Source organism: Nicrophorus vespilloides, unplaced genomic scaffold, assembly GCF_001412225.1.
Source record: "Nicrophorus vespilloides isolate i.1.1-1 unplaced genomic scaffold, Nicve_v1.0, whole genome shotgun sequence".
Lineage (NCBI taxonomy): Eukaryota > Metazoa > Arthropoda > Insecta > Coleoptera > Silphidae > Nicrophorus > Nicrophorus vespilloides.
In genome coordinates, this window is record NW_017100099.1 from 1190637 (window position 1) to 1218326 (window position 27690).

The 27690-nt window shown below is 30.8% G+C and overlaps 5 protein-coding genes across 8 annotated transcripts; 3 read left to right on the plus strand and 2 right to left on the minus strand.

Moving 5' to 3' along the window:
• Positions 1 to 918: 918 nt before the first annotated feature.
• Positions 919 to 27621, minus strand: LOC108567938. 2 transcript variants are annotated; one of them, XM_017928752.1, is made up of 4 exons: positions 27535 to 27621; positions 17765 to 18017; positions 1424 to 1945; positions 919 to 1353 (listed from the first exon to the last, which is right to left on the minus strand). In XM_017928752.1, the coding sequence occupies exons 2-4, from the start codon at positions 18013 to 18015 to the stop codon at positions 1020 to 1022; spliced, it is 1107 nt and encodes a 368-aa protein (XP_017784241.1). In that variant the 5' UTR covers positions 18016 to 18017; positions 27535 to 27621; the 3' UTR covers positions 919 to 1019. The 2 variants fall into 2 exon arrangements, with proteins under 2 accessions (XP_017784241.1, XP_017784242.1); XM_017928753.1 differs by lacking the exon at positions 27535 to 27621 and adding an exon at positions 19430 to 19452.
• On the plus strand, positions 4545 to 16588 carry LOC108567937 (carbohydrate sulfotransferase 11-like). 3 transcript variants are annotated; one of them, XM_017928750.1, is made up of 7 exons: positions 4545 to 4720; positions 12854 to 13116; positions 13403 to 13650; positions 13715 to 13967; positions 14031 to 14198; positions 14257 to 14408; positions 15526 to 16588. In XM_017928750.1, exons 2-7 carry the CDS (start codon positions 12949 to 12951, stop codon positions 15671 to 15673), a joined length of 1137 nt encoding a protein of 378 aa, XP_017784239.1. In that variant the 5' UTR covers positions 4545 to 4720; positions 12854 to 12948; the 3' UTR covers positions 15674 to 16588. The 3 variants fall into 3 exon arrangements, with proteins under 3 accessions (XP_017784239.1, XP_017784238.1, XP_017784240.1); XM_017928749.1 differs by lacking the exon at positions 4545 to 4720 and adding an exon at positions 8554 to 8712; XM_017928751.1 differs by lacking the exon at positions 4545 to 4720 and adding an exon at positions 10499 to 11104.
• Positions 18522 to 19284, plus strand: LOC108567896. The gene is made up of 4 exons (XM_017928613.1): positions 18522 to 18631; positions 18702 to 18855; positions 18980 to 19120; positions 19174 to 19284. Exons 1-4 carry the CDS (start codon positions 18522 to 18524, stop codon positions 19282 to 19284), a joined length of 516 nt encoding a protein of 171 aa, XP_017784102.1.
• Positions 19661 to 20789, plus strand: LOC108567897. The gene is made up of 3 exons (XM_017928615.1): positions 19661 to 20398; positions 20450 to 20620; positions 20682 to 20789. The coding sequence occupies exons 1-3, from the start codon at positions 19661 to 19663 to the stop codon at positions 20787 to 20789; spliced, it is 1017 nt and encodes a 338-aa protein (XP_017784104.1).
• On the minus strand, positions 24395 to 25178 carry LOC108567898. Its single transcript, XM_017928616.1, has 3 exons — positions 24666 to 25178; positions 24526 to 24615; positions 24395 to 24472 (listed from the first exon to the last, which is right to left on the minus strand). Exons 1-3 carry the CDS (start codon positions 25176 to 25178, stop codon positions 24395 to 24397), a joined length of 681 nt encoding a protein of 226 aa, XP_017784105.1.
• Positions 27622 to 27690: the final 69 nt, after the last annotated feature.

Consider the following 27690-nt stretch of genomic DNA (forward strand, 5'->3'; position numbering starts at 1 on the left):
TGATCCTGTTGTGCAATATTAAGTGCAATACATTTTTTTTTATCTCGTTTACTTTAATATAATTTATGTTACACTAAGCTTACAATAATTTGCGAAATTAAATATATTATTTGTTAATATTATGGTTATAATTAATTGTATTATTTTTTTTTTGGGAATTTTTGTATATTTTTCTTCAGTTCAGTTTTCTATCGGTTTCTCACAATCCTCGTGACTAGGATCAAAATGATGGGACAAAAATAAACTTTATCATATTCTTTTACACTTCGAGGAAATTCGATTAGTTTATTAACATCCATATTTTTGAATCGTCGGTTGATAGAAACCTGAATCAAAGAAAGATGAAACGCAGTCGCTTCCATGTACCTGCAAGATGTATAGAAAAAAAACGGGTATTTGGGTCGTTCTGAGGGTTTAATTGTTCAGGGTGCAGGGATTTGTATTTTCTTCGAGAAATGTTTACTTTTTTTTAGATTTTAGATCTGAAATTCGCGGCTTGAAGAGTTGCGAGTTTATATCTATTCGCTATTATTTAAACGTTTCGTTGTCTATTTTTATTTTTTTTATATATGTGATGTACTTTTACTTTTAGCGATCGATGTGGGTATGAGCAATATTAGTTTTATTATGTGTAGAATAATAGATTTTTTCTATCTGCTGTAGATTATAGAATATGTTTGAATAGGAAAAAAACATTGTATGATGTAAATAATATTAATATTGAATATTATTTTATATATATTAATAATTTACTTTGTTGCCGTTATATATTTTCCATTGTTTCGTTTTGTTACAAGATGTGTTCTGTTAGTAGTGTTTTTTTTTGTGTATTATTATTTTATTTGGTGTTCAGATCTTTTATTGTAAATAGACTTACAATATTTTATTTCAATTTGTTATTACTTTGTTTTTTTTTTAATATTTCTCTGTCTGTTACTTCAAGTACGATATCAATAAATATTTATTTACTTCGAAGAAGCGGTACGTGTTATTTCTCCTGCAATTGCGGATGAGCAGATTTATTTGGGTGATTCGAGACGCTCGTACAATAAATCTGTAGCCAATTCGCGTTCGATTAGTTTGGTCCTGGCTTTCCGATAAATATCCGTGACATCGGCATTCGGGTCGTGGCAGGAGGCATCAACGAAGTTCCTTTGGAAAGTGGAAGCGATGTTAATTTGTTCGCGAAGGCATTCCCCGAATTTCCTGGTGATTGCCTCCGTACCGATGATTTTTTTCGACAGCGAATCCCCGGTTCGAGCATCGGAATCCGGCCGCAACGGAAGAATGTTAATGCTCGGGGTTATCGTGGAATGTAAATGGTGCAATAAATGCTCCAGATTGCCGGTGTCCCTGCGAAACGAGAAAGAAGATAGAAGGATGATACTTCTTCGATCGAATAAAGCGAGAATTGCGGACGTACCTGAAGAAAATCGTTATGTCGTAACCATCGCCGCTTCGGCGGTACCTAATAATGGATCCATTGACTGTGTCGCCTATGTCGTCTGCCAAGAAATACTTGTCCGCTCCGAATTCTATAAGTCTGAGCATCGAGTCGACTATTAGTTTCGATTCCAAATTGTCGTCGGCTAAATCCGCGTGAACCGTGATCTCGCTTAAAGTGGAGAGAGATGCAAGAAGAGCATTAACATCTCCGTTCGCCAAATCCACGGTTTTCACGTCGATGCGGCTCGTGTAATCTTTTACATCGATCGCGAATCCAGGTAGGTTGATTTGACCATCCACACCTTTCCTCTTGAATACCAAAATTCCGCGACAATCGTAGCGCGAATACCTCGCGAATTTCGGCTCATCGACGGACACGATCAGCAGCGCTGATCTCTCAATCTCATTCGTAACTTTACTCCCTGCATATACACTTGATGAGTAGTTTCTTCTTATTTCTGGAGTCCAATGAAGTACCACGGTAATATCTGTTAATGCTCTGAAACAAACAAAACGTGTTAAATTTTACAAAATTTTTAACAATTTTTCAATAGCAATTATTTGTCAGAATATAGAAGCAATATAAAGCACATGCCAGAAATTAATTAATAGAATTAAAGAAATTATTATATTATGACAAAAAGTCATTACTTTAAAAAATAAATAAATAAAAAATTCTAATTTAAGTATGTTGTATTTAAGAAAACTATTTTTTTCGAAATATAACTAATGAAACACCAATATTAATTAATTTATTAATTGATAGTAAAGACATATGGTCAATAATATTTTGTGTTTACCGCTAATAATCAGAATTATCTATATGTATTGATTTGTTTGTATGACTCTTTCAATGAACGTTATTATATAATCATAAATATCTATTGAAAAATATGTTTTCATATTACAATCATTAAATCAATTATTATAATTGTCTACTAACCATTGGTTTTTACTTGTTGGTACTTTAATGTAATCTTTATACTGTATAGAAAAATTTTTTGTTTTGCAATTAGAAACACAAACTGACTATAAATCTACATTCAAGTAATACTTGTCACTTCTGTATAGGTTATTTTTTTTTAAATTGTATCGGAAAAAAAATTGATTTATGAAAATTGATCTGTTTTTGTAATCTAAATCACTATAATTCACATTTTTTTTTTCATTGAAAATATTGCCGAAATTTAATAAACATTTCACTTAATTTTAATGTTTTAAAAGAAATTTAAAGTTTTTTTTATTTTGACTATGTTCACGTAACATAGAGTTACAAAATAAAATTTGTATAGAAAAATATTCATATAATAAAAACATAAACATTATATAAAACCATTTATTTCATAGATAATAATATATTAGAAAATGAAACAAATTCATAAAAACACAATAATTTTATTAACAATATTAGTCTGCGCATAGAATATTTCACATTTTTTAATTACGCCAATAGACGCATTAATGGATTAAATATTCAAAAATATTTTTAAATATGAAAAACATTATCAAAACAGTAAGAATGCATTTTAATAATTTGTAATTCATAACAAATTTAGATCTATAATTATCAAAAAAAAAAATGAACCCAGTGGAAAATACAAAATTGATATTAGTTGATTTAATATTGTTATCTTTATCATAAATAATCACTATGGATAGAAAACTTATTAGTATTTATAAGGTATAACCTTGTCCACTATTATTATTATATTATTAACGTAATATAATACTTCCATATTAAATTTAATTGATATTCATTAATTAGTACATACTAGTTTTCAGCTTGGATCAGTATGAAGTCACTGTAGTACGGTTCGAAAAAAAAGTACATATATATTTAAAACACAATTTTTTGTGTAGTTTTAAAGTCCTCGAATAGTCCGGTTTCTAATTCAAAGATATTAGCACAACCGATCTATGAAAGGTATTGCAGGTATATTAAAAACTTGAAATACTTCAATAGCTTTTTTTTGTCAGAAAAAGTAACAAATACATAAGATCATTTATTCTATACAATAAATCTACAGAAAATACCAGAGAAAACAGTAATTTCGTATTAAAGTTATTTTTTCAGTCAATGATATTTTCGAATTATATATCTTATTAAAGTTATCAAACCAGTAGAAACATGAGATTTTTAAATCATTTATTCATTTCAATATGCGTTCGAAAAGCAAATAGAAACGATACATCAGTTCTTGTAAATGTAAACAGACACGAGATACATCTGCCACAGCACATGTTATTTCCAATCGTTTTGTCATTGAATGTAATCAAATAAATAATATTGGATCAATACTTTCAATTAATGAAAAAAATGATTCAATAAAACACACTTAATTAGTTTTCAACTAATGATCTTGATTTTTAATTTGTATGTCATTTTAAAGTTATCAAACCAGAAGAAACATGAGATGTTATAAACTGTTTATACATTTCTATCTTCGTTCAAAAACTCATAAATAGAATCGATATATTCGTTCTTGTAAATGTAAACAGACGCGAGATACATCTTCCAATGCAAATGCTGTTTTCCATTGAATGCAATCAAAACGAGATAAATATAGTAAATAATATTGTTTAATCAATGAAAACGCATAAGAAAGTGATTCAATAAAACAAACTTCATTATTTTTCAGCAAATAATCTTGATTTTGAATTATGTCGTGTTAAAATTATCAAACCAGTAGCAACGTGTAATTTATATAAATTGTTTATACATTTCGATCGTCGTTCACAAACTCATAAATAGATCAACAAATACGAACGTCCATCACAGTTCTGGTAAATGTATACACACATCTGCCACTGCATATGCTGTTTTTTCCAATCGTTTTGTCATTGAATGCAATCAAAACCGTAAGTACAGTAAACAATATTGGATAATCAAAAGCTGTAATAATACGCAAAAGGCGCGCAGACGCCCCACAATTGTTGTTGTCGCGTGTGTGTGAAACGAGCTAGAAGTGGGGATTGAATTGAATGAAGAATTGTCTGTAATTATAGCCGGTATCGAAGGACGATCCGATTTCCTGGCATTAATTGTTGCTCGGTGCAGACGCACTTTCGGTTTGCGCAATTTATTGTCCACCCATTTGGGACTGTTGCTGCTGCTGATTGTTAGGTGGTATTTCTCATTCGATGGGTCCGGATGGACGAGTCGTCGAGCTAAATTTAAATCTGTTCCGCACGTTCGCCAATTAATTACTCATTGCGATCAGACGCGACCGAAATGTTGCTGTCTCCATTTATTTTCGTCCTTATTTAATTTGCGGTGAGTTTCATGAATGTACATACCAATAAAAAAAAAGCAATATTATCATAATTTGACTGCTAAAAAGTAGAATTGAAATTACGTTTCCAAAGAATAAATATTAGTTGCATAATTGGTTAATTTCTTATTGTTATGAAATGCTAATTAATATATGGAATAATTACTCTATTTTCGTTTCATTTCTTCAGTCTATATTGAAAACAAGATTTGCAAATCAATAATAAATGACGAATTTAGAATTATTACATAATATTTACTAGTTTATATAAATATTGACATAATAATACATTATCTGTACAAAATTGTAAACATATGCATATGTGCAATCAAAGTAATTTGTAAACTAGTTAACAATGTTCCAATTTCTTCCTTTACTTAAACAAACAAAAATAAAATATTTATTATAAAGTTAAAGAAAAACTTATTTTTAATGTAAATAATAAAAGTCTAATAAAAATATACATATGTAAAATTTCTAACACTGAGTTATTGCATTTTCCTCATTTTTTTCATTAATCTTCAAATTAAAAAAAAATGTATGAAATACATATGAAAAGTAGTGCGGCTTCGAACAGTCCGAATTCAATATATTCCGGTCTAAAAATTTCCAAACAAAATTTAATTAGTATACAAAAATGATCACCTTTTTTTCGTTATACTGTGAAGATTCTTATTGTATGAATTATTTCAATTTAATTTAGTTCCTAGCTTAGTTCAGTTTCAAACAATCGGGAATTGATTGCAAATGCAACAATACCTCGCATAGTGCGGTTTTTCAAATAATGGCGCATTTCGTGAAATTGAATATAAATGTTCAATTTGCATATCTACTTATTAAAATTAAACAAATGTTAAAGGTATGACTTCATATTTTTATTAATAATGTATTTAATATGAAATAGATAATTATGAGATGTTAGTAGAATTTCTTTGTAATTTGTAATTTGAAATAATGAAATTTAATGTTTACGAAATAAAATATATTCAACGAAATTGTAACATTAATATGTTTTAGTACATTTGCTTCTATTATATTAATGAATCAGTTAATACAATAATCTAATGATCAGTTAACAAACAAAATCCGTTCAAAGACGATGTTTGTTAAGAATCGATTTAAAAGACGTCTTAAGCTTCAAATTACTAAAAGGAACGTCAATCTGTCTGTAAAGTGTTCTTTCGTAAAAAAAAATATTAGTAATTTATCCGAAGTTTTATTTGGTGGTCAATTAAAGTGACCCCAAATATCAAAAAGATGATTTCAGTAATATTCACTCGCTTATCGACTTTAGAGCTAGTAAGTAGTTTCGTTGACGAGCAACACTGCCACAATATCCAAAAGCAAAAATAAGGTAAATTATCTACTGTTATAAAGTTGCATGTAAAGTATCAATAAAAGAATCTGACCCAATTACCGTACTCAAGCAAACTAAGACGTATGTTCCACTCATTTAGAAATAACAAAGTCAAACTGTTATAATATCGTTTCAACTTATCAAACAGAAAATTTATATGATTTCCTAAACTAACTCGACTTCATAATCTACAATAGTATATTAATGAATTACTGAGACGTGATACATTATGTAACAGAAACGCCCACCGCAGACGGAACGTAACGCAACGCAGGCTCGGATTTTTTCGTTTTGTTTCTTGCTTTTTTACGAGTAGTTTTCATCGATTTTCACCGAAGTAATCAAACATATGGAGGAGGCACGGTACTGCAGTTCCAATGTTTATTTTATTAAAAAAAAAACATTTGCGGCAAACGCGTTGAATCGTCTTTTTTGTTTTTACGTAATTACACACCTCGCAACGCATTTGCTATTCCAGTTTGAAGTTTTACAACAATAATTAAAAGCCACTTTTATAAGCACGCTTCATTCTCGTTTCGTTATTGATTGTCACTTCTTTACTCTCATCAAAAAATATAAGTATTTTAACAATATGCATTTAAACAAATACAAAATTATTTATATAATCTTAAAAGATCATCAATTATTATCCGTTACAATCTTTTGCCAAAAAAATGTTTTTTTTTCGTAAAATCGCCAAAAAGTAAATTATTTTTAGTACAAAATGCTAGTAAGTATAAAAAAATAATTGTAATATTAGTATATATTTGAAGATGTTATTATCGATTTATGCTGTGGAGTTTCGTTATGAAAATTTAATTGTGTATGAAGAGACAAAAGTCGGGATTCTCACGTTTTTCCAATCAAAAGTAATGATTGTATGAATAATACATAAAGCAGTTGTAGATATGAATTGCATATTGTACAGACAGATTAACGACCTATTGTTCATTTGAATATGTATTGATCCATTAAACGGCAACAATAGTATAATTTCGTGATATTTATTACAGAAGTTCAGTAGTTGCTTGAGATAATCAGTTTTTTTTATTATTGTAACAAATGTGTCAATAGATTTTTTTTTATAAAATTTAGAACATTCAATATTTTCAAACACGTTTTTTAAAAAATAACATAAATGATGTAACAACTTATTACAAGCAAAATTTAGATAGATATAAAAAAAAGATGTTCCAAACAATCGGTTAATGAACAAATATAATTGTGTTCATTAACCGAAAACCCACTGTAGATCTCTTTCAACTAGTCACTTACTGAGTGGGTTATTGTCTTGGCTATATCTCATTAATATTTCAATTAAAATATCCATAATTATCGAACAACGTCAAATAATTCTCTTTTCTTACATAAATGTTATATATACAATATTAACCAATTCGGTAAGCAACTGTTCTTTCACATCAATTTTTTCAAATAAAATACGCACACGTTTTCCAGTTAACCCTTTGTCATCTGATTGTACTTATAAGTACCAGCACATTTATGTATGAATTATAAAAAGATGTGAAACAGATCTAAATACTTGTACACCAATTTAATGTAATCTTTATATTACATACAAAAATTATTTGTTTTACAATTGGAAACACCAAGTAATACTTGTCACTTCGGTATAAGTTATTGTTTTAGAAAATTAAAATTGTAAAGCAGAATACCATGAAATAAATTTATAAAATAATAATATTATTAAATATATATATATATGAAAATTGATCTATTTTTGTAATCTAGTTTCAAATAATATTGATTAATTTGTATATAATTATGATACCAATTGTAAACTTAAAATATTTAATACATAATTTATATAATTGAAGCAAAATAACAACAAATATTATAGAAATTTTTGATACAAGTTCTTATTTTTATAAATCATTAAAAAATGAAATTGATAAAATTAGCGTATTTTATGTTATTTCCATTCATTGATTAGTATTAAAACATATTTTAATGCCAGTTTAACAACAAATATTTAAATTTCTTCAAAATTTTATTTTCTAATTCATTTACCATACATTTTTAACTTACATATTGTTATACCAAATATTAAACTTCTAGCGTATTTAATTTTATTTTCATTGAGCGCCGAAATAACGTTTTAAAATTCTTTTATTCCCCAAATCATTTATTATATATTTTTAACTTACATTTTTATTATAATAAAATTCACAGTTCTTTACATTTTCATTTAAAAAAATAGCGTATTTAATGTTATATCCATTCATACTAATCCGACAATAAATATTCAAGTTTTAAAGTGCTTCAAAATTGTATTCTCCGTTCATTTATCATACATTCTTAACTTAACTTTTTTTTTATAGCAAATCGTAAATTTCTTTTGCATTTACATAAAAAGTATAGTATTCAATGTTATTTTAAATCATTTTATTGCTAATCCGACGATAAACATTCAAGTTTCAAAGTTCTTCAAAATTGTATTTTCCAATCAAATATCATAGTTTTTTTAACTTATATGTTTTAAATTAGTGGACTATATTATGAGGACTATATTATAACTCATCGCTGAGCAACCGTTCTTACTAGGAGAGCATAATTTAGAAATGCAGCAGAACCGTGCGAACCGTGGGTTGAGGAGGGGCAGCCTCCCACACTGGGGTAATATTTAAACATGAAAATAAATAATAACAATACTATTTTTCGCGACAATTATGAATTTGAAAAATCTCTTTATGTTCAACTTTCCCAAAGGAAATGGAACTTCGGAATAGACTGTAATATTATTAACACATTTTGTGCGGGTAGACCATTGCGGCAACTGCATCGTGTAGCGCAATGGTTCTCAAACTTTTTTTTAGACTTAAAAAATTTAAAGGACCCCCGAAGAATGGGTATGTATGGAAAAACGTAGAAAAACATACCGTCCCGTCTCTCATCAATTTTTCTGTAACCCCCACTTTGATAATCACTGGTGTAGCGAGCAAAATCATGAATTTCGTAACTTAGCCTTCGATATAACAAGATAATTGATATTTTTAGTCTTACAATCTTGACGTCGGATTAGCAAAGGGCCGTGACATGTCTATAGAAAGAGATGCATTTACGGAAAAAACTAACGTACGTGACATCAAGCGAAAAACAGTAATAATACCCGCCCTGCACAAGATGTGTTAATACATAAATTCTAATTTTAATGAAAATAAACTAAATTATTCATTTAGATATTTTAACGCTGGACACCTCACAGTTGCTTCGCGGCTCCTTGCTGACCCCTGTTTTAACAGAAATAAAACATTCAGCTTAAATTAAGTATAAATATTAGAGATATAACTACAATCACTTTAAATTATTGCGCAATTGATAATATTGTTGTTTTTTTATTTGGCTATATTGGGATACCAAGATTCACACAATAACAATCACAAAATGGTTGCAATTTACGTGTTTGATGACTTATAGTTATTATAGTTTTTTTATATGTCTTTTACGATTGTTATACATATTATTAAGATAATAGTATCAGTTGACTCTAATTAAGCAATTTATGTAAATTAAAGCTATAAATGTATTCATCTAAATCACCAATATCTTAGCCATTTTTAAACCGGACTAATCGAAACTTATCGAGACAAAAATAAAAAGAGACTTTACTATATAAAGTGTTTCCCAACGTATGGGGCAATTTGATTGTTAAGGGGGCAATCCGAAATTGAACAAGTCTAGAGTTTAACCGCATTATGCATATGTTACATAAGGGACATAGGCTTTAGTGGGGCATGGCACAAAGAAGGTTAAGAACCACTGGTGTAAACGACATGGCCCACTGATGGGTCATGTATTATGTATAATAGTTTAGTTGCTATGCACACCACTGAAGTATTAGCGTTTAAGTTTGTAATTGACATAAGATATTTGACGTTTCAAACAGTCTATAACGTGTTGTATAAATAATATTTTTTTACAAGGCACAGTAAAACAAATTATGGGAATTATACGTGGAAAATTTTCATATAACACGTTTTCGTACATCGCGTAACGTACTAATTTTTAGAGTTTATTATTATTCAAATTTAGTTAGATTTGAAATTTTCAATCTAAACTATAGTGAATCCGACTTATGAAAGCCGCACAATGCGAGGAATATAAATCATTCACTAGCTTGTTTCAATTATTTTAGAACTTTGTATACACTAATAGCATTTAAATATAAGTACAAATAAGAAGTAAAATACTACAAATGTGAAAGTGCCGTTAAGTAATTCGAATAAATCTAAACGAATATTGTATGCGTTTACTCAAATTGTAGTAGAGTAACTTTTCTGCATTGCGGCAACTGCAAATAAGTAGTTTATTCGCTGTTGTTCAAATAGAGAGGTTATCAGCAGGCAGTGAGATGGATTACATAATAGAAGAAGGACTAGGGATAAAGGGATACAGGAAAAGATGTTCAAAGAAAAAAGAAATAGAGTAAATTTTAATTCGTCCGTAATATGAAAAGGAGAAACGTGAATCAGAACGCGCCGGCGTGTCCTGGCAGGATCGACCCGGGCGAGCGCTGCTCCTGCACAAGGACTGCCGCAGTCCTTATCCTTCTATCAACAGCCGCGACCGCGTTCGGCCTTTTCCTTTTATTTTTACGGAAATCGAAGCGAAACTAAACAGCAGCAACAACAGCACGAAAATTTAATACAAAAAAAAAATAGAAACAAACTAAAAGAAGCATTCTTTTCCATTCATTCCACGAAGATGTAGTCGACTTTAAAGAGCTGCAGCAACGCATTTGATATTTTATACCCAACGAACGAATAATTATTATTTGATTTTATCAAGCAACATATATACAAGAAACTTTAAACAATTAATTGATATTATCGATATCCAAGTCTTCCATTAGCATTAATTGTTAACCGTTGTTGTTGTTGTTTTTTTAACGATAAGTCCCGCAAATTCCTCCGAGCCATTTTCGTTCGACTAAAATTCAAAATAAACACGATGCAGCTTCTTGTTTTAATAATAAGTTGAACCTTCGAGCGATATACCGCAGCTTCTGGTAAATAATTTCTTACTTCACATGCAATAATAGCATTTAAATTTGACATAGCACAAATTTTAATAAAAACAGACACGTGGTTTCTTAGTCTTATAAGTAATGATAATCTATAAAGTAATATTAACAATCTTAATTCGATTAAAAATAAACTTTTTCATTATTTACATAAGAGTTTTTTCAATTAATAATTTATTTTATTAATTAATTTCTCGTTTATAATTAATCACGTATTTCACACATTAATAGCTTTAAATTAGACCTAGCGCATATTTTAAGTAAACAGTCGATGTAACTCAGATAAATTAATGATAAGATTAAAAAAAACTTGATTTGCCGAAGGATAAAACTTCTTAGGTTTTAAAATATTTAAATATATTTATAAGAACTATTTTTATATAAAATATAGATTTTTTTTTAACTAACTTTATTCGTTTCTCGTTGATAATTAATGTCTTTGACACGAAATAATGTCATTAAATAAGATTAGGCACAGATGTAGAGTAAAGAGTCACGTGGATGTAATTCAGATAATAAACTAATGATAAGATAATTTTTCGAAACAAGCTTTAGTTTAGTTGAAGAAACGTTGTGAATGAATGCTTTTAAAATATTTACTAAGCAGATTATGTTACTAAGAAATAATTTGTAAGTCTTATTATATTTAATTATTTATTATTACTTATATCATATATTATATATATGTTATAATTATTACAGTTATATAATTAACTTAACTCATTATGTTATCATACGTAACTACGTATTATTTAATCAAGAAAGCTAATATTCATTATAGTTAAAAACATATTATTATTTGAAAAATATTATCAAAATCGTTTCTATTCTTAAATAACCAATTCTTACATAATTACATTACATTACTATACAAAAAATGAATTAACTTTGAACTTTGATTAGTGTACCAATAAATTAAGTGTAAGTATTTTTTATAAATGGATTAATTACAAAAACTGAATTAATTTTAATGTTTATTATAACGTAATATTTTCAGTAATTAAAATAAAAACTTAATTAATTTGTAGATTATTATAAAGTAATATTTAAAATAACTCTGTTGAAACGATTCATCTTAATTGATTAATTAATGAGTAATTTTAAATTAAATGTAATTAAAAGTTTGGTTCTTTTTATTTATGTTTATTTGTTATAAGGTTTTCCTGTTTACTGACTATCGACGCCAAGTTACGTCAGTGAATATGTGTGTTAGGACTATTCCTTTAACAAATCGTGTCTATACGACTAACATTCAATCAACTAATTAATTCATTAATTGGATTATTTTGGAAATAATACCCAAGTCATGCATTGCTTAACTTTTTATTGGTTTTAAATAGTATTAATAGTCATATTATCGAGTTTAATAGAAATAATGTCATCTATAATTTAATATAATTGAATGAATAATAATGAAAACTATTGATTAAATAAAGTTAAAACGTTATCGATTTAAAACTTTCTGACAAGTTTCACACATATATTATGATATACGACAATTTGATACAGTTTTTCATATAGTTATTGAAAAAAAGTATAGTTTATTAAATTTCATATTAAATCTATGATCAAAATATCAATTATTATAAGATGTAATAAGAATTTATCAGACACATGTTTTAATAAATATAAAAAAATACGATTTTTATGATAAGTAAATAAGTAGTAATGATTTAATTTGAGAATGTTTAGGTTTATGAATAGATGTACTAATTGTAATTCGATTTGAGGTAGTCACAGCATTAGAACGTCCCATTAATGGAGGTGACAGAAGAAGAAATACACGTGAGACCAATAGGTTCAGGGAGCTCGACAGACCGTCGAACGCGATGAGATACAGGAAGAAGAAGAAGATCGCCAAGTGGAAGGCGATACAGCGTTGCGTGATCTTCTTCATGGCGATCTGCGTCATACCGGTGGTTCTCTTTCTTGTGGTAACCACTGATCAATACATGAGGCCACTCCAGCCGAACAGAGTGGCTTTCGTGAGGCCCGAGGTAAATAGAAACCATTTCCATTCAAGTTTTCTGCAGGAAGAAAAAAAAGTAGGGAAAAAGGGTGAAGGGAAGAGAATGGAATGGAAGGAAAACTCCACATGCGGAGGAGGATAAAGGAAGAGCAGGAAACGTATCGATTTCCTTTCAACGTTTTCCCCCCTTTTGTGCATGGCCCGCTTGATATATTGGATGACATCCAAATAATTGCATTTCCGCTCGTAGCTACAAATCCGCGTCCCAAAATATGGATTAATTATATAAATAGATGTTAATTTTACGTGCGTAGGGCGGAAGACTCGATCCGGCCCGCCGATCCGAGAAGAACATGTCGTTGGTAGAGGAGAGACTCCACCAGAGGAAGATCTTCTTGAAGAATACCTGCGCTCAGCTCGCCCTCAACAAAGTGGGAAACGACACCCTCCACAGACCTAACCCCTGGGAATTCCTCATTAACAAGAAGCACCGCCTTGTCTGGTGCAACGTCTTCAAAGCCGGAAGCACCTCGTGGATGTACAATTTTAATTTATTAGCCGGGTAATAAAGAAACGCAACAAAACATAGGAATTAAGGACGTGGAGATAATTTCAAAATATTTCAGATACAGTCCGCAGTTTTTAAAGAAAACCAAACAAGTGCCTCTAAATCTGGCTCGCCAGAGATACCCGCGTCCATCCTTAGTAGATTTACGAAAAGCTTTTAAAAATTCCCTCTCGTTTCTCATCGTGCGACATCCGTTGGACAGGCTTCTCTCCGGATACAAGGATAAGATACAATACGCCCTGCCTCACACTTACCACCGGAAATTGGGAAACGAAATCATACAGAAGTATCGACCCAAGACCGGAACAGACGTAATACATAACACATACAGAAAGTGCTGACGAACTCATCGAAGTCATCGCTTTTGGTTTCAGGAGAAGTTACGGAAGCAGAGATATCCGAGTTTCCCTGAATTTATAGAGTACGTTCTGGATTCTGCCAAAGAAGATCAACCCATGGATATGCATTGGACCCCGATCACCGAGTTTTGCACACCCTGCCAATTTGATTTCACAGTCATCGCGCACACTGAAACTTTGCAGGTAACAATATGAGCGGATTAACCTTACTTATCCTTTGGAGATTAACATTTATCCGCAGGAGGATCAAGAGTATATAATTCACAAAGCCGGCCTGCAGGATATCATTAAACCGGAGTGGAAGAACGTCGGACGTCAAACCGTCAAACAAATGGAGAACCAATATACGCAGCTCACCAGGGCACAAATCTTGCAGCTGTATCACATATACAGGTAAGAACGCTCATAATTATTATTTCCTTTAAACATTAAGTAAAAAGAATTATTGCAAATATTTTTAAAGAATTAAAATTCTGATACTACCTAAATCTTACTTTATATCTTTTTAATTCTTTCAATATTACAATCTTCTTAATTTCAGAGAACATTACAATAGAAAAACTGTAAAAAATATCATTCCTTCTTTAAGTTGAATATTTATGTAATTTCTTCAGAACTTTCAACTATAAATTTAACGAAATTTTATATTATTATTATAAGTTTCATACAATTATAATCGCATATATGAATTACGATTGAAAATATTTCGTAACAGTTAACAATGAAATTTATAGTTTAATAAATTACTAGATTCTTTTATATTGCTTGTAATATTTATTACACACTGCCACTTCTATTAAATTAAAGTATCAACTAATTATTATTTATATAATATGATCAAAAATCATCAATATTTCCAAGCTAAACGTTAATGCTCATTTTTATAAGTATTACTTTTAAAAAAATTAAAAATTGATTTGATAAAATTGAAATGATTTTTTTAAATTTATTACTAATTACAGCTATGATTTGTATATGTAAAATATCAGCTTAAAATCTTGATGTTTTTTGGTCGCTGTTTCTGAATACATCCATAACTATAACGTTGGAACGTGCCTGGAAAGTACCTCGCAAAGTAAAGCCTTAGGTGTGTTTTTTTATATCTGATACGGAATGCGATCTCGTAGTTCCAAAGAAATAAATGTATTTGCACGTTATCTGTCTGCAGTTATAGCAACGTTAAAGAAACAAGAATACCTTTAAATTCTTCCATTATTCCAGCACCTTATCGTGTGCACTTTGCGGCCGCTTTGCGCGGATTTTCTGTTGCATAAAGTGATCATTTTTATTCATGTTGTCAGCTCACTCCTTATTTATTCTTTATTTTTCTTTCGGTTTTCGTTTTTCTTTCTTTTAAATTTATTTTTATATTTTTGCTGCTGTCGCTCTGTTTTTGCTGTTGTTTTCCAGTATAACAGTGTCCGACGCCTCCTTAATTGCTCGTTGTTGCATTAATAATTGTAAGTTGATAAAAGTGCAGCTGAGTGAACTGGATTTACCGTTGTTCCAGATACGATTTCGAGCTATTCAATTACTCGCTGCAAGGATATTTGGACGTGGCCCAACAGGACAAAGACCCAGCCGATCTTCTCGCTGCGATCACGATGAAAGATAAAGTGAGGCCGATAAGGAAAAGGAGAACCGCAGTGATTAATTGATACAAATCCTCAAGTTTTTCGCCAAAAAAAAAACACTCCATACATACACACACAGAAACACACATCTTTCTTCAGTTTTAAAACAATCGATTCACATCTAAAAAAACGGTTTAAAGTATAGTGAATGGAAACAATAATGAAAAATAAATCAAAAGTATCGGAGCTTCTGAAGAAGTAATTTACACATTCTCTTTAATCGGGTTTTATAATAAAGCGAGACGAATGATTAAGTTCAAAGATTGAAAAAATTATTAAAAACTTGATTTATTTTTAATATATTTTATTCAATTAGAACTTAATTTTATTTTAACGTTTCAGGTATTAGTGTTTATGTACAAAACAAAAAAATATACTTGCGCTTATATAAAAAATAAAATCTCGGAAGAAACAAATCTTCTATTATTCCATTAAAAGTAGTTGAAAACCAAAATTCGATAACATCACGAAACGTAGCTTACAAAACATAAATTAACAGCCTCTAAATTTTAAATGCGTTAGTATAAATTTTAGAAATCAAACAAAGAAAATATAAATCAAATTTTAAATACGTTTTCATTCTTTTGGTAAGACTGAAACAATCGTAAACGGGTAGATATGTAGTTGAGGTTTGGGCTGCAATAATGATATGAGTACACACACACACATATATACATACACACGATGAAAGAACGCCAGTTTATGCCTATAATCATATTGTACATTTATTTACAAATGGATTTAGCGTAATTCCTAGGTTTCTCAAAACAAAATAATAATAATAAAACTTTGTGAGACATTTGTGATATTTAGAGTGAGTACAATTTAATAATTATTTAGATAGATTGAAACGTTAACGAGATGGATTATGTAAGACGAGTTGAACAGTTTGTTATTAATAATTTTAAAAAAATATATTAAAAAGAAGATTGATCTTTATATTGTCATAGTTATTTCCTAACCTTTTATATTTAATATATTCCTATTTGTAGGAATTATTAAATTTTAATACTTGTCCGACTTTTACCCAATTAGGCTCTGTGAGCCGCATACGGCTCTTCGTTGCGGTTCCCATTGATCATTTAAATCCGTGTATTTATTACTATGTGCCATGGTGTGGCTCATTAATACATGAAAATATATTGGAAAATCAGAATGCGGCTCTCATGACATTTTAATAATACTATCAATCCCTTAGTGAAATTACTTAAAACATTGTTTTTCCGTAACTCTAAATGTAATACAGTTAGTGTTCAGTTAACAAAATGATAATGATGATGTTCGCTATCCGATTTATTGTATACTACAGATCACAACTAACGTTAGCTGTTCGTTATCCGAACATATGTTTGTTGTGCGAACATAAAAATCTTTCGCAAATGTGTTAATTGTCCGATTTGTTCGCAAACCGAACTGATTGTTAAACCATCACCTACTCCATTATTCGAGAATATACGCTTTAGATATCTCTTCAAATAAACAAAAGAAATCTAGAGATATATTTTGTATTCAATAACGACTAAAACTTTAGGTATCTGGTGTCAAATTTATAATAGTAATTCAAGGAATATTAGATGAAGCTGTAACATATACTCCTGGTATTTTCATCTCAAAATTGAGGTGGAAATATTGATTATCACTTACGTTTCTATTACACTTTACGAAATACCTGTCAATAAACTCCTATTTATTCGACTTTAAAAGCCTTATTGCCACATGAATATATATTTGTATATATAATATAGAGCAGCGTTTCTCAACCTTTTTGACGCGATATCCAACATATTTGTTTATAATTGTACTGCATTGACGCAAGATGACAACCAAGGCAACCATAACCACAGGTCTAGCCAACAATTTAGGGTGGTAATTTTGCTTCCCTTCCCGTTTATTTTCTTATGAAAAGGAGAGCATAATTCTTAGTAGCCCACGGGCGCTAAATTTCTTAAACCTTGGTGACAGTTGTCACAGATTGAGAATCGCTGATATAGAGAATACTGCAGTACTTCAGGTAAGTGGTTTGAATTATTTTTCATGTTTGCAATAGTTATTTAATTTTTAATTAATTTGTAATGAAATATTTATAAAATTCGTTACAAAGCTAAAGAAACTTACCCTTCAGATAAATTTTTCACATCCAAACCGAAAACGCATTTCCCATTGCAAATACGTTTCCAAGCATTGGAAATGTTCACGTTTCCCTCTTCGCTCTGAACATAATTGCCCGATTTTAGCTTTAAAACCAATTCCTTCAACTTTTCCTTGGTAGCTTCCAAATCGTCTTTGGTGCTCCTCCAGGTATCCAATTTGGTTTTATAGAAACCGGCAATAGGATCGAAATCCAATTCGAGATCGTCGAAATCCATCTCTTTGGTGGTTGATAACAAACAAAGAAAAAAAAAACAATATTTTAATACCTCTAAAAGCACCCATCAATATCTACTTTCAACATAAAGACAACAATCAATTAATTATTTTTGCCCCGACAAAAGTGCGTCGTACATTTTTTTTGTAAAGAGGAAGAGCTTGTTTAGATCATTGTTATACGCGTTTCCAATTATTATAATTTTCCTAACATGCACGATAAAAGCGATTAATTGCTTGATTGAAGGTAGAACAAATTTTTCCAACTATTTGGATATTGGGTACATATTCTACTTCATGGAAACCGTGTCAGGAATCTTAATCAAAATTCCCAATTACGGGATTAAAAGAAACAGTTTCAGAAAAGCTGTCTTAAAACTAGCTAAGATAAATGCAGTTCTTCATCTAAAAAGTGGAAGATCCAGCTTGAAAATTCATTGCAGTATTGCTCGTTGCATTTACGTTCATTTATGTTACGCTCACATTCAAAGGGTTTCAATCACAAATTATGAGGAAGCTCGTGCAATTTATTTACCTGGTTATTGAATTCCAGGAGACCGATTTGATGTACACTATGTTAAGCAGGTTGAACAATCAGTACAGAGAAATCAATAGGAGGTTGAACTGCGTGATTCGCTACTGCAATGTGTGAGATGGACTAGCCATGCACGAGATGGTTCATCTACAGATTGGGTAGCATACACAGGAAAGTCAGCAGAACAGGTCAAATCACCAACAACGTTTTCGGTATTCCCATGTTCATGATGTTCGGAATTAGATTTACATTGCTAATTTTCGATGGACACATTCTCAGTCACATAATATTCAACACATTCTATTTAGTGAGTTTTCTTATAATCCTATTAGTTTACACCCATTCAAGTTTCCTACTAGTGGGTTAAAACCAGTAATGAAGTAAGTGCTTAAATTACTAAATTAATTTTGTTTAATCTATATAAATTTAAGGCGAGATCAACTGTAACTTTAGTACATCAAATTTGGAACAGTATAGAATCGCCGGAAACCACGATTTTGCAACTTTTCAACGGTCGACCAAAGTTCACCGGTTCAGAATTCTTTAAAATCGATTGGCCTATAATAATACTTGTAATATATTTTTCTTAATAATTTCCAATATTATAATTCTTTATTTTGTTTAGATTACAGGAGCAGTGACAACCTACATTGCAATTATTATACAATTCGAGATTGCCGCTGCAGTTTCAAATAATTCTACTTTAGCCCATTTCCATCATCATCATTCTTATTAATGAAATAATAATAAGTAAACGTACATTAATTCCTAAATTGTGAAATTGAGAAAATCGATAATGTAATACATTTAACTTAATATGATGAAAGCTAGAAATTATAATAAAACCTTAATACTACTAATGATAATTATCAATAACATACACAGTAATACGTTTGCATCGAAACCAGAAACACCGTTTTAACCTAAATGCGATGGGCGACAACTACATAACTCAAATAAAATGGTTTTTGTACGTGGGGAAATTATTTGGTTTGGTCCAATTCTCTATCAATGCCGAAGAAAACATATTTCTAGCCATCCTGCCGTGGACTCCGTTTTGCGCTGGATACATCTATTTAATATATCTAACATTTAATAATCTCTTCACCCGCATGTCGATAACGAACTACACGAAAATAGGTCACATGATGCTATTCTCTGCCAACATAATGAGTACATTCAGTCGGTTCCCGTACTATTTTTGGAACAGAAATAAGTTTAAGAAAGTCGTTGTAAAAATGCAACAAATACAAAGAGTTTTGGGAATGGAAGAAGAGTCTTATACCATCAAAAACCTTGTGATATGCTCGGTTTTCTTGTGTTACGCTGCTCTTTACATTTATATCGATTTAATCTTGAACGATTATAAGAGTATCACTAGGAAATTAGCGCAGTATATAAATCTGATCATGGAATTGTATGAGTGTCTTTTGATCTATAAGGTCATTAGCGAAATGTATAAACAGTACCATTTCATCAACAATAAAATGGGATCCGATATTGGATTCTTGGCAATCGGGAAGCTGTTGCCTATAAGCAAGATGAAGGCAAAGAACAAGAACATCAAGAAGATAAAGTTACAGGAGAGAGATAACTTTTTGAATCGCCTCACGGTATATTCAGATGTTCACATGAAAATCAGCAAAATGGGTAGGATGGCCAACGACGTCTTCGGTATACCAATACTATACACGCTAGGAATTAGGTTTATGCTTATCATTATGTACGGCCATCTGTTGAGTTATCCGATAGCAGTCGGTATTAAGATTATTCTGATTATAATATTGATCATTCTTTGCTACGTACATATAATATATTTGATCTACTGGTGGGTCAGAACGGCGGATGAAGTAATTACCATTCAATGAAGATAATCAAATTATTAAAATTAATTCTTTCAGGGCAAATTAACTTTATCTTATATTCACAAGATATGGAATTCTCTTGCTTCTAACGACGAGGTCGACGTGAGAGTGAATCATCTCCAGTTGATCACAGTTCAGTTATCTAACAGCAGACCGGAGTTTACGGCTTTCGATTTGTTCCAAATCGATTGGCCAGCAGTTCTTATGGTTAATTAAAAAAAAACTAAAGGAATTGTATTTATTTCATTTATTTTGTGTGACTTTGCAGCTAACTGGAGCTGCATCCACGTACGTCGTGATTTTGATACAGTTCGAAATGGCAGCTGCTGCAAAAGGTTTAAATATAACTTTAGCACCTGACGAAAGCATCTTGTAAAATGAATCCACTATTCTAATATCAGTGTCACCAACTGACACAATAGTCAAAACAAACGCACATTGTACATAATTGCATCGTAAATGGTGAAGAATTTAGCTGCGTTGATTTTCAACTGCGCCTGCATCAGTTGCAAAGAGAATGATTCCACCTAAAAAAGCTGGTACATCTAGGTTAACCAAATGATTTAATATATTTGCGAGCTCCTGGAATTGAGGCTATCTCTTTCCAACTCTAAGTCCATTTTAATCATCATCATTCTCATTAATGGAATAATATTAGTAAAGTAAACGTACATTAATTCGTAAATTGAGATCAGTACTAATTTAATAATACGTAAAATCGATAATGTAATACATATAACTTAATACGATGAAAGCGAGCAATTATAATAAAACCTTAATACTGCTAATGTAACTGATAATTATCAATAACGTAAACAGTAATACGTTTGCATCAAAGACAGAAGCACCGTTTTGTACCTACATACGATGGGCGACAACTACCTAACTCAAATAAAATGGTTTTTGAACGTCGGGAAATTATTTGGTTTAGTCCAATTCTCTATCGATGCCAAAGAAAACATATTTCTAACCATTCTGCCGTGGACTCCGTTTTGCGCAGGATACATTTATTTAACATATCTTACAGTTAATAATCTTTTTTACCACAACTCGTTGATCAACTACACGAAAATTGGTCACATCATGCTGTTCGTCTCCAACATAATGAGCACATTCAATCGGTTCCCGTACTACTTTTTGAAGAGAAACAGATTTAAGAAAGTCGTTGTGAAGATGCAACAAATACAAAGAGTATTGGGAATGGAAGAAGAGCCTTACGCCATCAAAAACCTTTTAGTATGCACGGTTTTCTTGTGTTACGCTGCTCTTTATGTTTACGTCGATTTAGTTCTGAGCGATTATAAAAACATCTCCAGAAAGTTAGCACTGTATATAAACCTGATCATGGAATTGTACGAGTGTCTTTTGATCTATAAGCTCATCAGTGAAATGTATAAACAGTACCATTTCATCAACAAGAAAATGGGATCTGATATTGGATTCTTGGCAATTGGGAAGCTGTTGCCTATAAGCAAGATGAAGGCAAAGAACAAGAACATCGAAAAGATAAAATTGCATGAAAGAGATAACTTTTTAAATCGCCTCACGGTTTATGCAGATGTTCACATGAAAATCAGCAAAATGGGAAGGATGGCCAACGACGTCTTCGGTATACCAATACTATCCACGCTAGGTATTAGGTTTACGCTTATCATTATGTACGGCCACCTGTTGAGTTATCCGGTAACAGGCGGCATGATGATTATTGAGATCATATTATTGATCATTCTTTGCTACGTACATATCATATATTTGATCTACTGGTGGGTCAAAACGTCGGATGAAGTAATATAACCATTCAATGAAAATAATCAAATTATTAAAATTAATTCTTTCAGGCCAAATTAACTTTATCTTATATCCACAAGATTTGGAATTCACTGGCTTCTAATGACGAGGTGGACGTAAAAGTGAATCATCTTCAGTTGATCACAGTTCAGTTAGCTAACAGCAGACCGGAGTTTACGGCTTTCGATTTGTTCCAAATCAATTGGCCGGCAGTTCTTATGGTTAATTATAAATAATAAATTAAAAGAATTGTATATATTTTAATTATTTTGTACGATTTTTTTTTAGATAACTGGAGCAGCATCCACGTACGTCGTAATTTTGATACAGTTCGAAATGGCAGCTGCTGCTAAAGGTATGAATACAACTTTAGCAGCTGACGACAGCATTTTGTAAAATCAATCATTGTCCACTGTTACAATGTCAGTGTCAAATTGCATAAAAATAATGATATAATCCAAACACTTGCAACTGAAACAAAATACCCATAGTTGTAGTCAACACAAACGTACATTGTATATGTTTCCAAGGTGATTGAACTAATAAACTGTTACAGCTACGTTAAACAAATGATTTAACGCATTTACAAGCTCCTGTAATTGAGGGTAGGTTTTTCGAACTCTAAGCCCATTTTTCATCATAAGTGTCATTAATGAAATAATATTAGTAAAGTAAAATAAACGTATATTAATTTCTAAATTGTGATCAGCACTAATTTAATAATACGTAAAATCGATAATGTAATACTTTTAACCTAATATGATGAAAGCGAGCAATTATAATAAAACTTCTATACTATTAATGTAACTGATAATTATACACAAAGTAAACAGTAATACGTTTGCATCTAAGCCAGAAACACCGTTTTGTATCTACATACCATGGGCGAAAACTACATAACTCAAATAAAATGTTTTTTGTACGTGGGGAAATTATTTGGTTTAGTCCAATTCTCTATCGATGCCAAAGAAAACATATTTCTAACCATTCTGTCGTGGACTCCGTTTTGCGCAGGATACATTTATTTAACATATCTTACAGTTGACAGTCTTTTCTACGGCAACTCGTTGACCAACTACACGAAAGTTGGTCACATCATTCTATTCTTCTCCAACATATTGAGTACATTCAGTCGGTTCCTGTACTATTATTTGAAGAGAAACAGTTTTAAGAAAGTCGTAGTGAAAATTCAACAAATACATAGTGTATTGGGTATAGGGGAAGAGCCTTACGCCATTAAAAACTTTGTGGTATGCACAGTTTTCCTGTGTTACGCTGCTCTTTACGTTTACGTCGATTTAGTCCTGAGCAATTATAATAGCACCTCCAGAAAGTTAGCGCTTTACATAAACCTGATTATGGAATTGTACGAGTGTCTTTTGATCTATAAGCTCATGAGCGAAATATATAAACAGTACCATTTCATCAACAAAAAAATGGGATCTGATATTGGGTTCTTGGCAATCGGGAAGCTGTTGCCTATAAGCAAAGTGAAGGGAAAGAACAAGAACATCGAGAAAATAAAGCTGCTGGAGAAAGACAACTTTTTGAATCGCCTCACGGTATATGCAAATGTTCACGTGAAAATCAGCAAAATGGGAAGGATGGCCAACGACGTCTTCGGTATACCAATACTATCCACCCTAGGTATTAGGTTTACGCTTATCATTATATACTGTTATATTATGAGTTATCCGATATCAATCGGCATTAATATTATTCTGATTATAATATTAATCATTCTTTGCTACGTGCATACCATATTTTTGATCTACTGGTGGGTCAAAACGGCGGATGAAGTAATAACCATTGAAAGAAGATAATAAAATTATTAATATTAATTATTTCAGGCTAAATTAACTTTATCTTATATTCACAAGATATGGAATTCACTAGCTTCTAATGATGAGGTCGACGTGAAAGTGAATCATCTCCAGTTGATCACAGTTCAGTTAGCTAACAGCAGACCGGAGTTTACGGCTTTCAATTTGTTCCAAATCGATTGGCCAGCAGTTCTTATGGTTAATTAAAAAATAAGTTAAAAGAATTGTATTTATTTCATTTATTTTGTATATTTTTTTAGATAACTGGAGCTGCATCCACGTACGTCGTTATTTTGATACAGTTCGAAATGGCAGCTGCTGCTAAAGGTATAAGTACAACTCTAGCACCTGACGAAAGCATCTTGTAAAATCAATCGTTGTCCACTGTTGCAATGTCAGTGTCAAGTTGCATAAAAATAATGATATAAGTAATCCAAGCACTCGCCAACTAAAACAATAGTCATAACAAAATACCTATAGTTATAGTCAAAACAAACGTACATTGTACATGATTCCAACGTGAATGGTGAAAAATTTAGCTGCGTTGATTTTTAGCTGCGCCTGCATCAGTTGCAAAGAAAATGATTCCACCTAAAAGAAACTGTTGCAGCTATGTTAACCAAATGATTTAACGCATTTACGTGCTCCTGTAATTGAGGGTAGGTGTTCCGAAGTTGGTGTAGATAGATTTTGGTCTCATTAGAAGTATCCATTAGTTTCGAAGATGAGGTAATGACAATCATCAAAACGAAAACGCCGATTAAACTCCAATACTCCGGGGCGTAGATGGTCCTCGGAGGTAATTCGACACCTTTCACGTTTAAAGCCAGATCATTGCAGATATCGTAAATGAACGAGAGCATCGAGAATGTGACAATAGCCATGTACATGGTCAGATCGTAACCGCAGACGTTGTTCAATGATCTAACTATAATAGTGATCTCGTTGTGCATGTTAAGGATCTTCTGATAAACCGTGCAGCTTTCATCCGGGAACTCGTCCAGCAAAATCGGAGGTTTCTCGTCTTTCTTATTCAAAATGTACTTCTCGTAAGGTGTAAGATCATTTCGCACCAAGCCTTTCAGGAAACCATTGATGGCGCAATATTTGCTCTCGGAAATCAGAAATATTGCAGATATACCCACTAAATGCATGGTAACAGACAAACAAGGAAAATAATGGATGAAAAAGTATGTTGCAGTGTATTGATCTCCAAATGTATAAACGTCAAATGCGACCATCGGAATGACCGAGCAGAAAACCACTAGATAACATGATATAATACCACCGGCTTTGAAATTGGTCTTAACATTGATTTTAGCAAGAATACTATCCTGACTTTGTAGTTTATTCAAGGAATTTACGTAGCGACTACGAAAGATGCTCATGAGTACGGTGATTTGTACAATCATCAATGGGCAGAAATAGAAGAATATGCAATAACGCATCTGCGAAATGAAATTATACCTGTAAGATACGAAAAGGTAAACAGATGTTGTTAGGTTGATAATCTTCACCTCAGTTCTCCAGTCCAATTGTCGTTGGTTGCCAAAGCATGCACGAAACAGATGAAACAAACCACAAGAACGCAAATGTTGACTATTATTTGTTTTTTTCCTGCAGGCTTAAGATCGCTCGTAATTATGATTTGACCAAAAAATCTTTGAATCAAAAGGGGATTTAAGGTTTTAAAAACCATGATTTAGTCTGATACCCTCTCTGGCTTTACTTCTAATGTATTGACGATTAATCCAATTTTGTTGAACACACATTGCCATTTACTATTAATAACTAATATGGGATTATAACTAATATATGATGATAAAGTTTAGATCAGGTACACGTTTATTCATAATGCTTCATGCCATTAACATTATTTATGAAAATATTGTATTTTGCTCGTATATTCCAATTTATAATTCCAAATTTAGATAGAATGCTGCTACGGTGAATTAACTTCTTCGATAGGTCAGATAGCCTTGAAAACATGAATTATATTGCTGGTAACCAACATTGATTATTTTAATGACATCGTTACATTATTCATCGAAACAGAAGCATAAGGGATTTCTATTGAATTAATAATTTGAGCAGATGCATATCCAAGTTAAATATGAGACCAAGATATGTATTACATTTGTAATTCCAGTTTTTTATAATATATGTTTACACTGTATATGCTTATTAAACCGCGAGGTATTGCTTTCATCGGTTACAGATTGAATTTTGCATTACAATGCGATAAAATAATATGTATCACATGTGTTTTCTTTTATATAATAATATAAAACAGAATAATATAAATATATCCACTAGTTTCTAATGACAAATGATTTTGTTCAAGCAATACGATTCAATACTTGAAGGATCATAAAAAAACAACTTTACTTTATTTAAAAAAAGAATAGATTAATTCCAAGTCAGATATGCAATACATTATATTGAAATTGTTAACATTTTTTTTTTTCGTTTTAAATATCACAAATAGTTTAATTGATAAACATAAAACTTAGTATGTATTTCTAAATACTAACTTTATTGTGTTAAAATTAAGTTAATGTCTATAATTATCAATTGAAACTAAATATTTAAAAACTTTATAAAAATAGTAAATGTTTTCAGTTGGTTTATAAATTGTTACTGAATTTATAGACTTTCTTCAAAATGTTATGGTATAAAATCTTAATGTGTTCCATATTTCAAATGTAATATAGTTAAACCTGGGTTAAAGTTACATTTTATAACAAAGCTTCGATAATCGAAATTCAAACCCCATTTAACATAAAAAAAAATATTCCAAATTGGAATGTATTCGAAAAACTATTGGCGAAAGTTCAAGAAGAAGAAATGGCGATGAACTTTATTGAATTCAGAAGATGATAGTTTTTAGAAAACCTCGTTAACAGCAAAGACAAACAACATGAAGACGAAATTAAAGAAGTTCTAGACGAAAAAATGTTAACAAGCAAAGACTTATAAAATGAAAATTATCTTGATTTAGGGAGAAGTTTTATTATTAAGCATTAATAAAGAATTAATGTATTTTTAAATTACTTTTTCATTTATACTAAATTTTAACTTTTGTGTCATTATTTCAGGTTTAATTCAATACTTTCAATAAACAACTTAACTTATTACTATAATATTTTATTATAATTCTTATTGAATTAGCCAAACTCAAGAATTCTATGATACTTTACGATATGCAACCAGTTTTGTAATGTCTCAAACTAGTCTTCATATTAGTATATATAAATAATGTAATGGGTACTCATTTTGTATGTATATATACTATATAGTATACTAATATATTTAAATTATTATTGAAGTTGAAAATATGATTTTGACATATCTATAGTTTTATCTCTTTTTACCGCGCATTTCTCAGCAAACTAACCTATATTAAACATAATCTAAAATGTGCTATATCACCATTAATTCTGAAGTAAAACGTAATCTATTGACGTATTAACTGTATAACTATAATAAATTATAATTAAAATATCTTACCTTTAACGTTTTCTTTTCGAACTAATAATAACAAACATTTATATAATGAACAGCTGATGGATCAGCATGGTATAGGCAACTGCAGTTCCTCTAAGCAAAGACCGGAACGGATATTGGGGTGGTTTTTATTCGTTTAATGATTACATGCATATTTTC

Bases quoted from the DNA above. Each gene is read 5' to 3' on its own strand.
- LOC108567937 (XM_017928749.1), top strand. From the start codon at position 8,658: ATGCAGCAGAACCGTGCGAACCGTGGGTTGAGGAGGGGCAGCCTCCCA. The intron at 13,117-13,402 runs GTAAATAGAAAC...TTACGTGCGTAG, and splicing joins TGGCTTTCGTGAGGCCCGAG to GGCGGAAGACTCGATCCGGC. The intron at 14,409-15,525 runs GTAAGAACGCTC...CCGTTGTTCCAG, and splicing joins CAGCTGTATCACATATACAG to ATACGATTTCGAGCTATTCA.
- LOC108567938 (XM_017928752.1), bottom strand. From the start codon at position 18,015: ATGGATTTCGACGATCTCGAATTGGATTTCGATCCTATTGCCGGTTTC. The intron at 1,946-17,764 runs GTAAGTTTCTTT...TGTTTGTTTCAG, and splicing joins GTGAAAAATTTATCTGAAGG to AGCATTAACAGATATTACCG. The intron at 1,354-1,423 runs GTACGTCCGCAA...CTCGTTTCGCAG, and splicing joins GACATAACGATTTTCTTCAG to GGACACCGGCAATCTGGAGC.
- LOC108567896 (XM_017928613.1), top strand. From the start codon at position 18,522: ATGAGGAAGCTCGTGCAATTTATTTACCTGGTTATTGAATTCCAGGAG. The intron at 18,632-18,701 runs GTTGAACTGCGT...GTTCATCTACAG, and splicing joins TACAGAGAAATCAATAGGAG to ATTGGGTAGCATACACAGGA. The intron at 19,121-19,173 runs GTAATATATTTT...TATTTTGTTTAG, and splicing joins ATTGGCCTATAATAATACTT to ATTACAGGAGCAGTGACAAC.
- LOC108567897 (XM_017928615.1), top strand. From the start codon at position 19,661: ATGTCGATAACGAACTACACGAAAATAGGTCACATGATGCTATTCTCT. The intron at 20,399-20,449 runs GTAATTACCATT...TAATTCTTTCAG, and splicing joins GGGTCAGAACGGCGGATGAA to GGCAAATTAACTTTATCTTA. The intron at 20,621-20,681 runs GTTAATTAAAAA...GTGACTTTGCAG, and splicing joins ATTGGCCAGCAGTTCTTATG to CTAACTGGAGCTGCATCCAC.
- LOC108567898 (XM_017928616.1), bottom strand. From the start codon at position 25,178: ATGCATTTAGTGGGTATATCTGCAATATTTCTGATTTCCGAGAGCAAA. The intron at 24,616-24,665 runs GTAAATGCGTTA...AGTTTCTTTTAG, and splicing joins ACCCTCAATTACAGGAGCAC to GTGGAATCATTTTCTTTGCA. The intron at 24,473-24,525 runs GTACGTTTGTTT...CTATTGTTTTAG, and splicing joins ACGTTGGAATCATGTACAAT to TTGGCGAGTGCTTGGATTAC.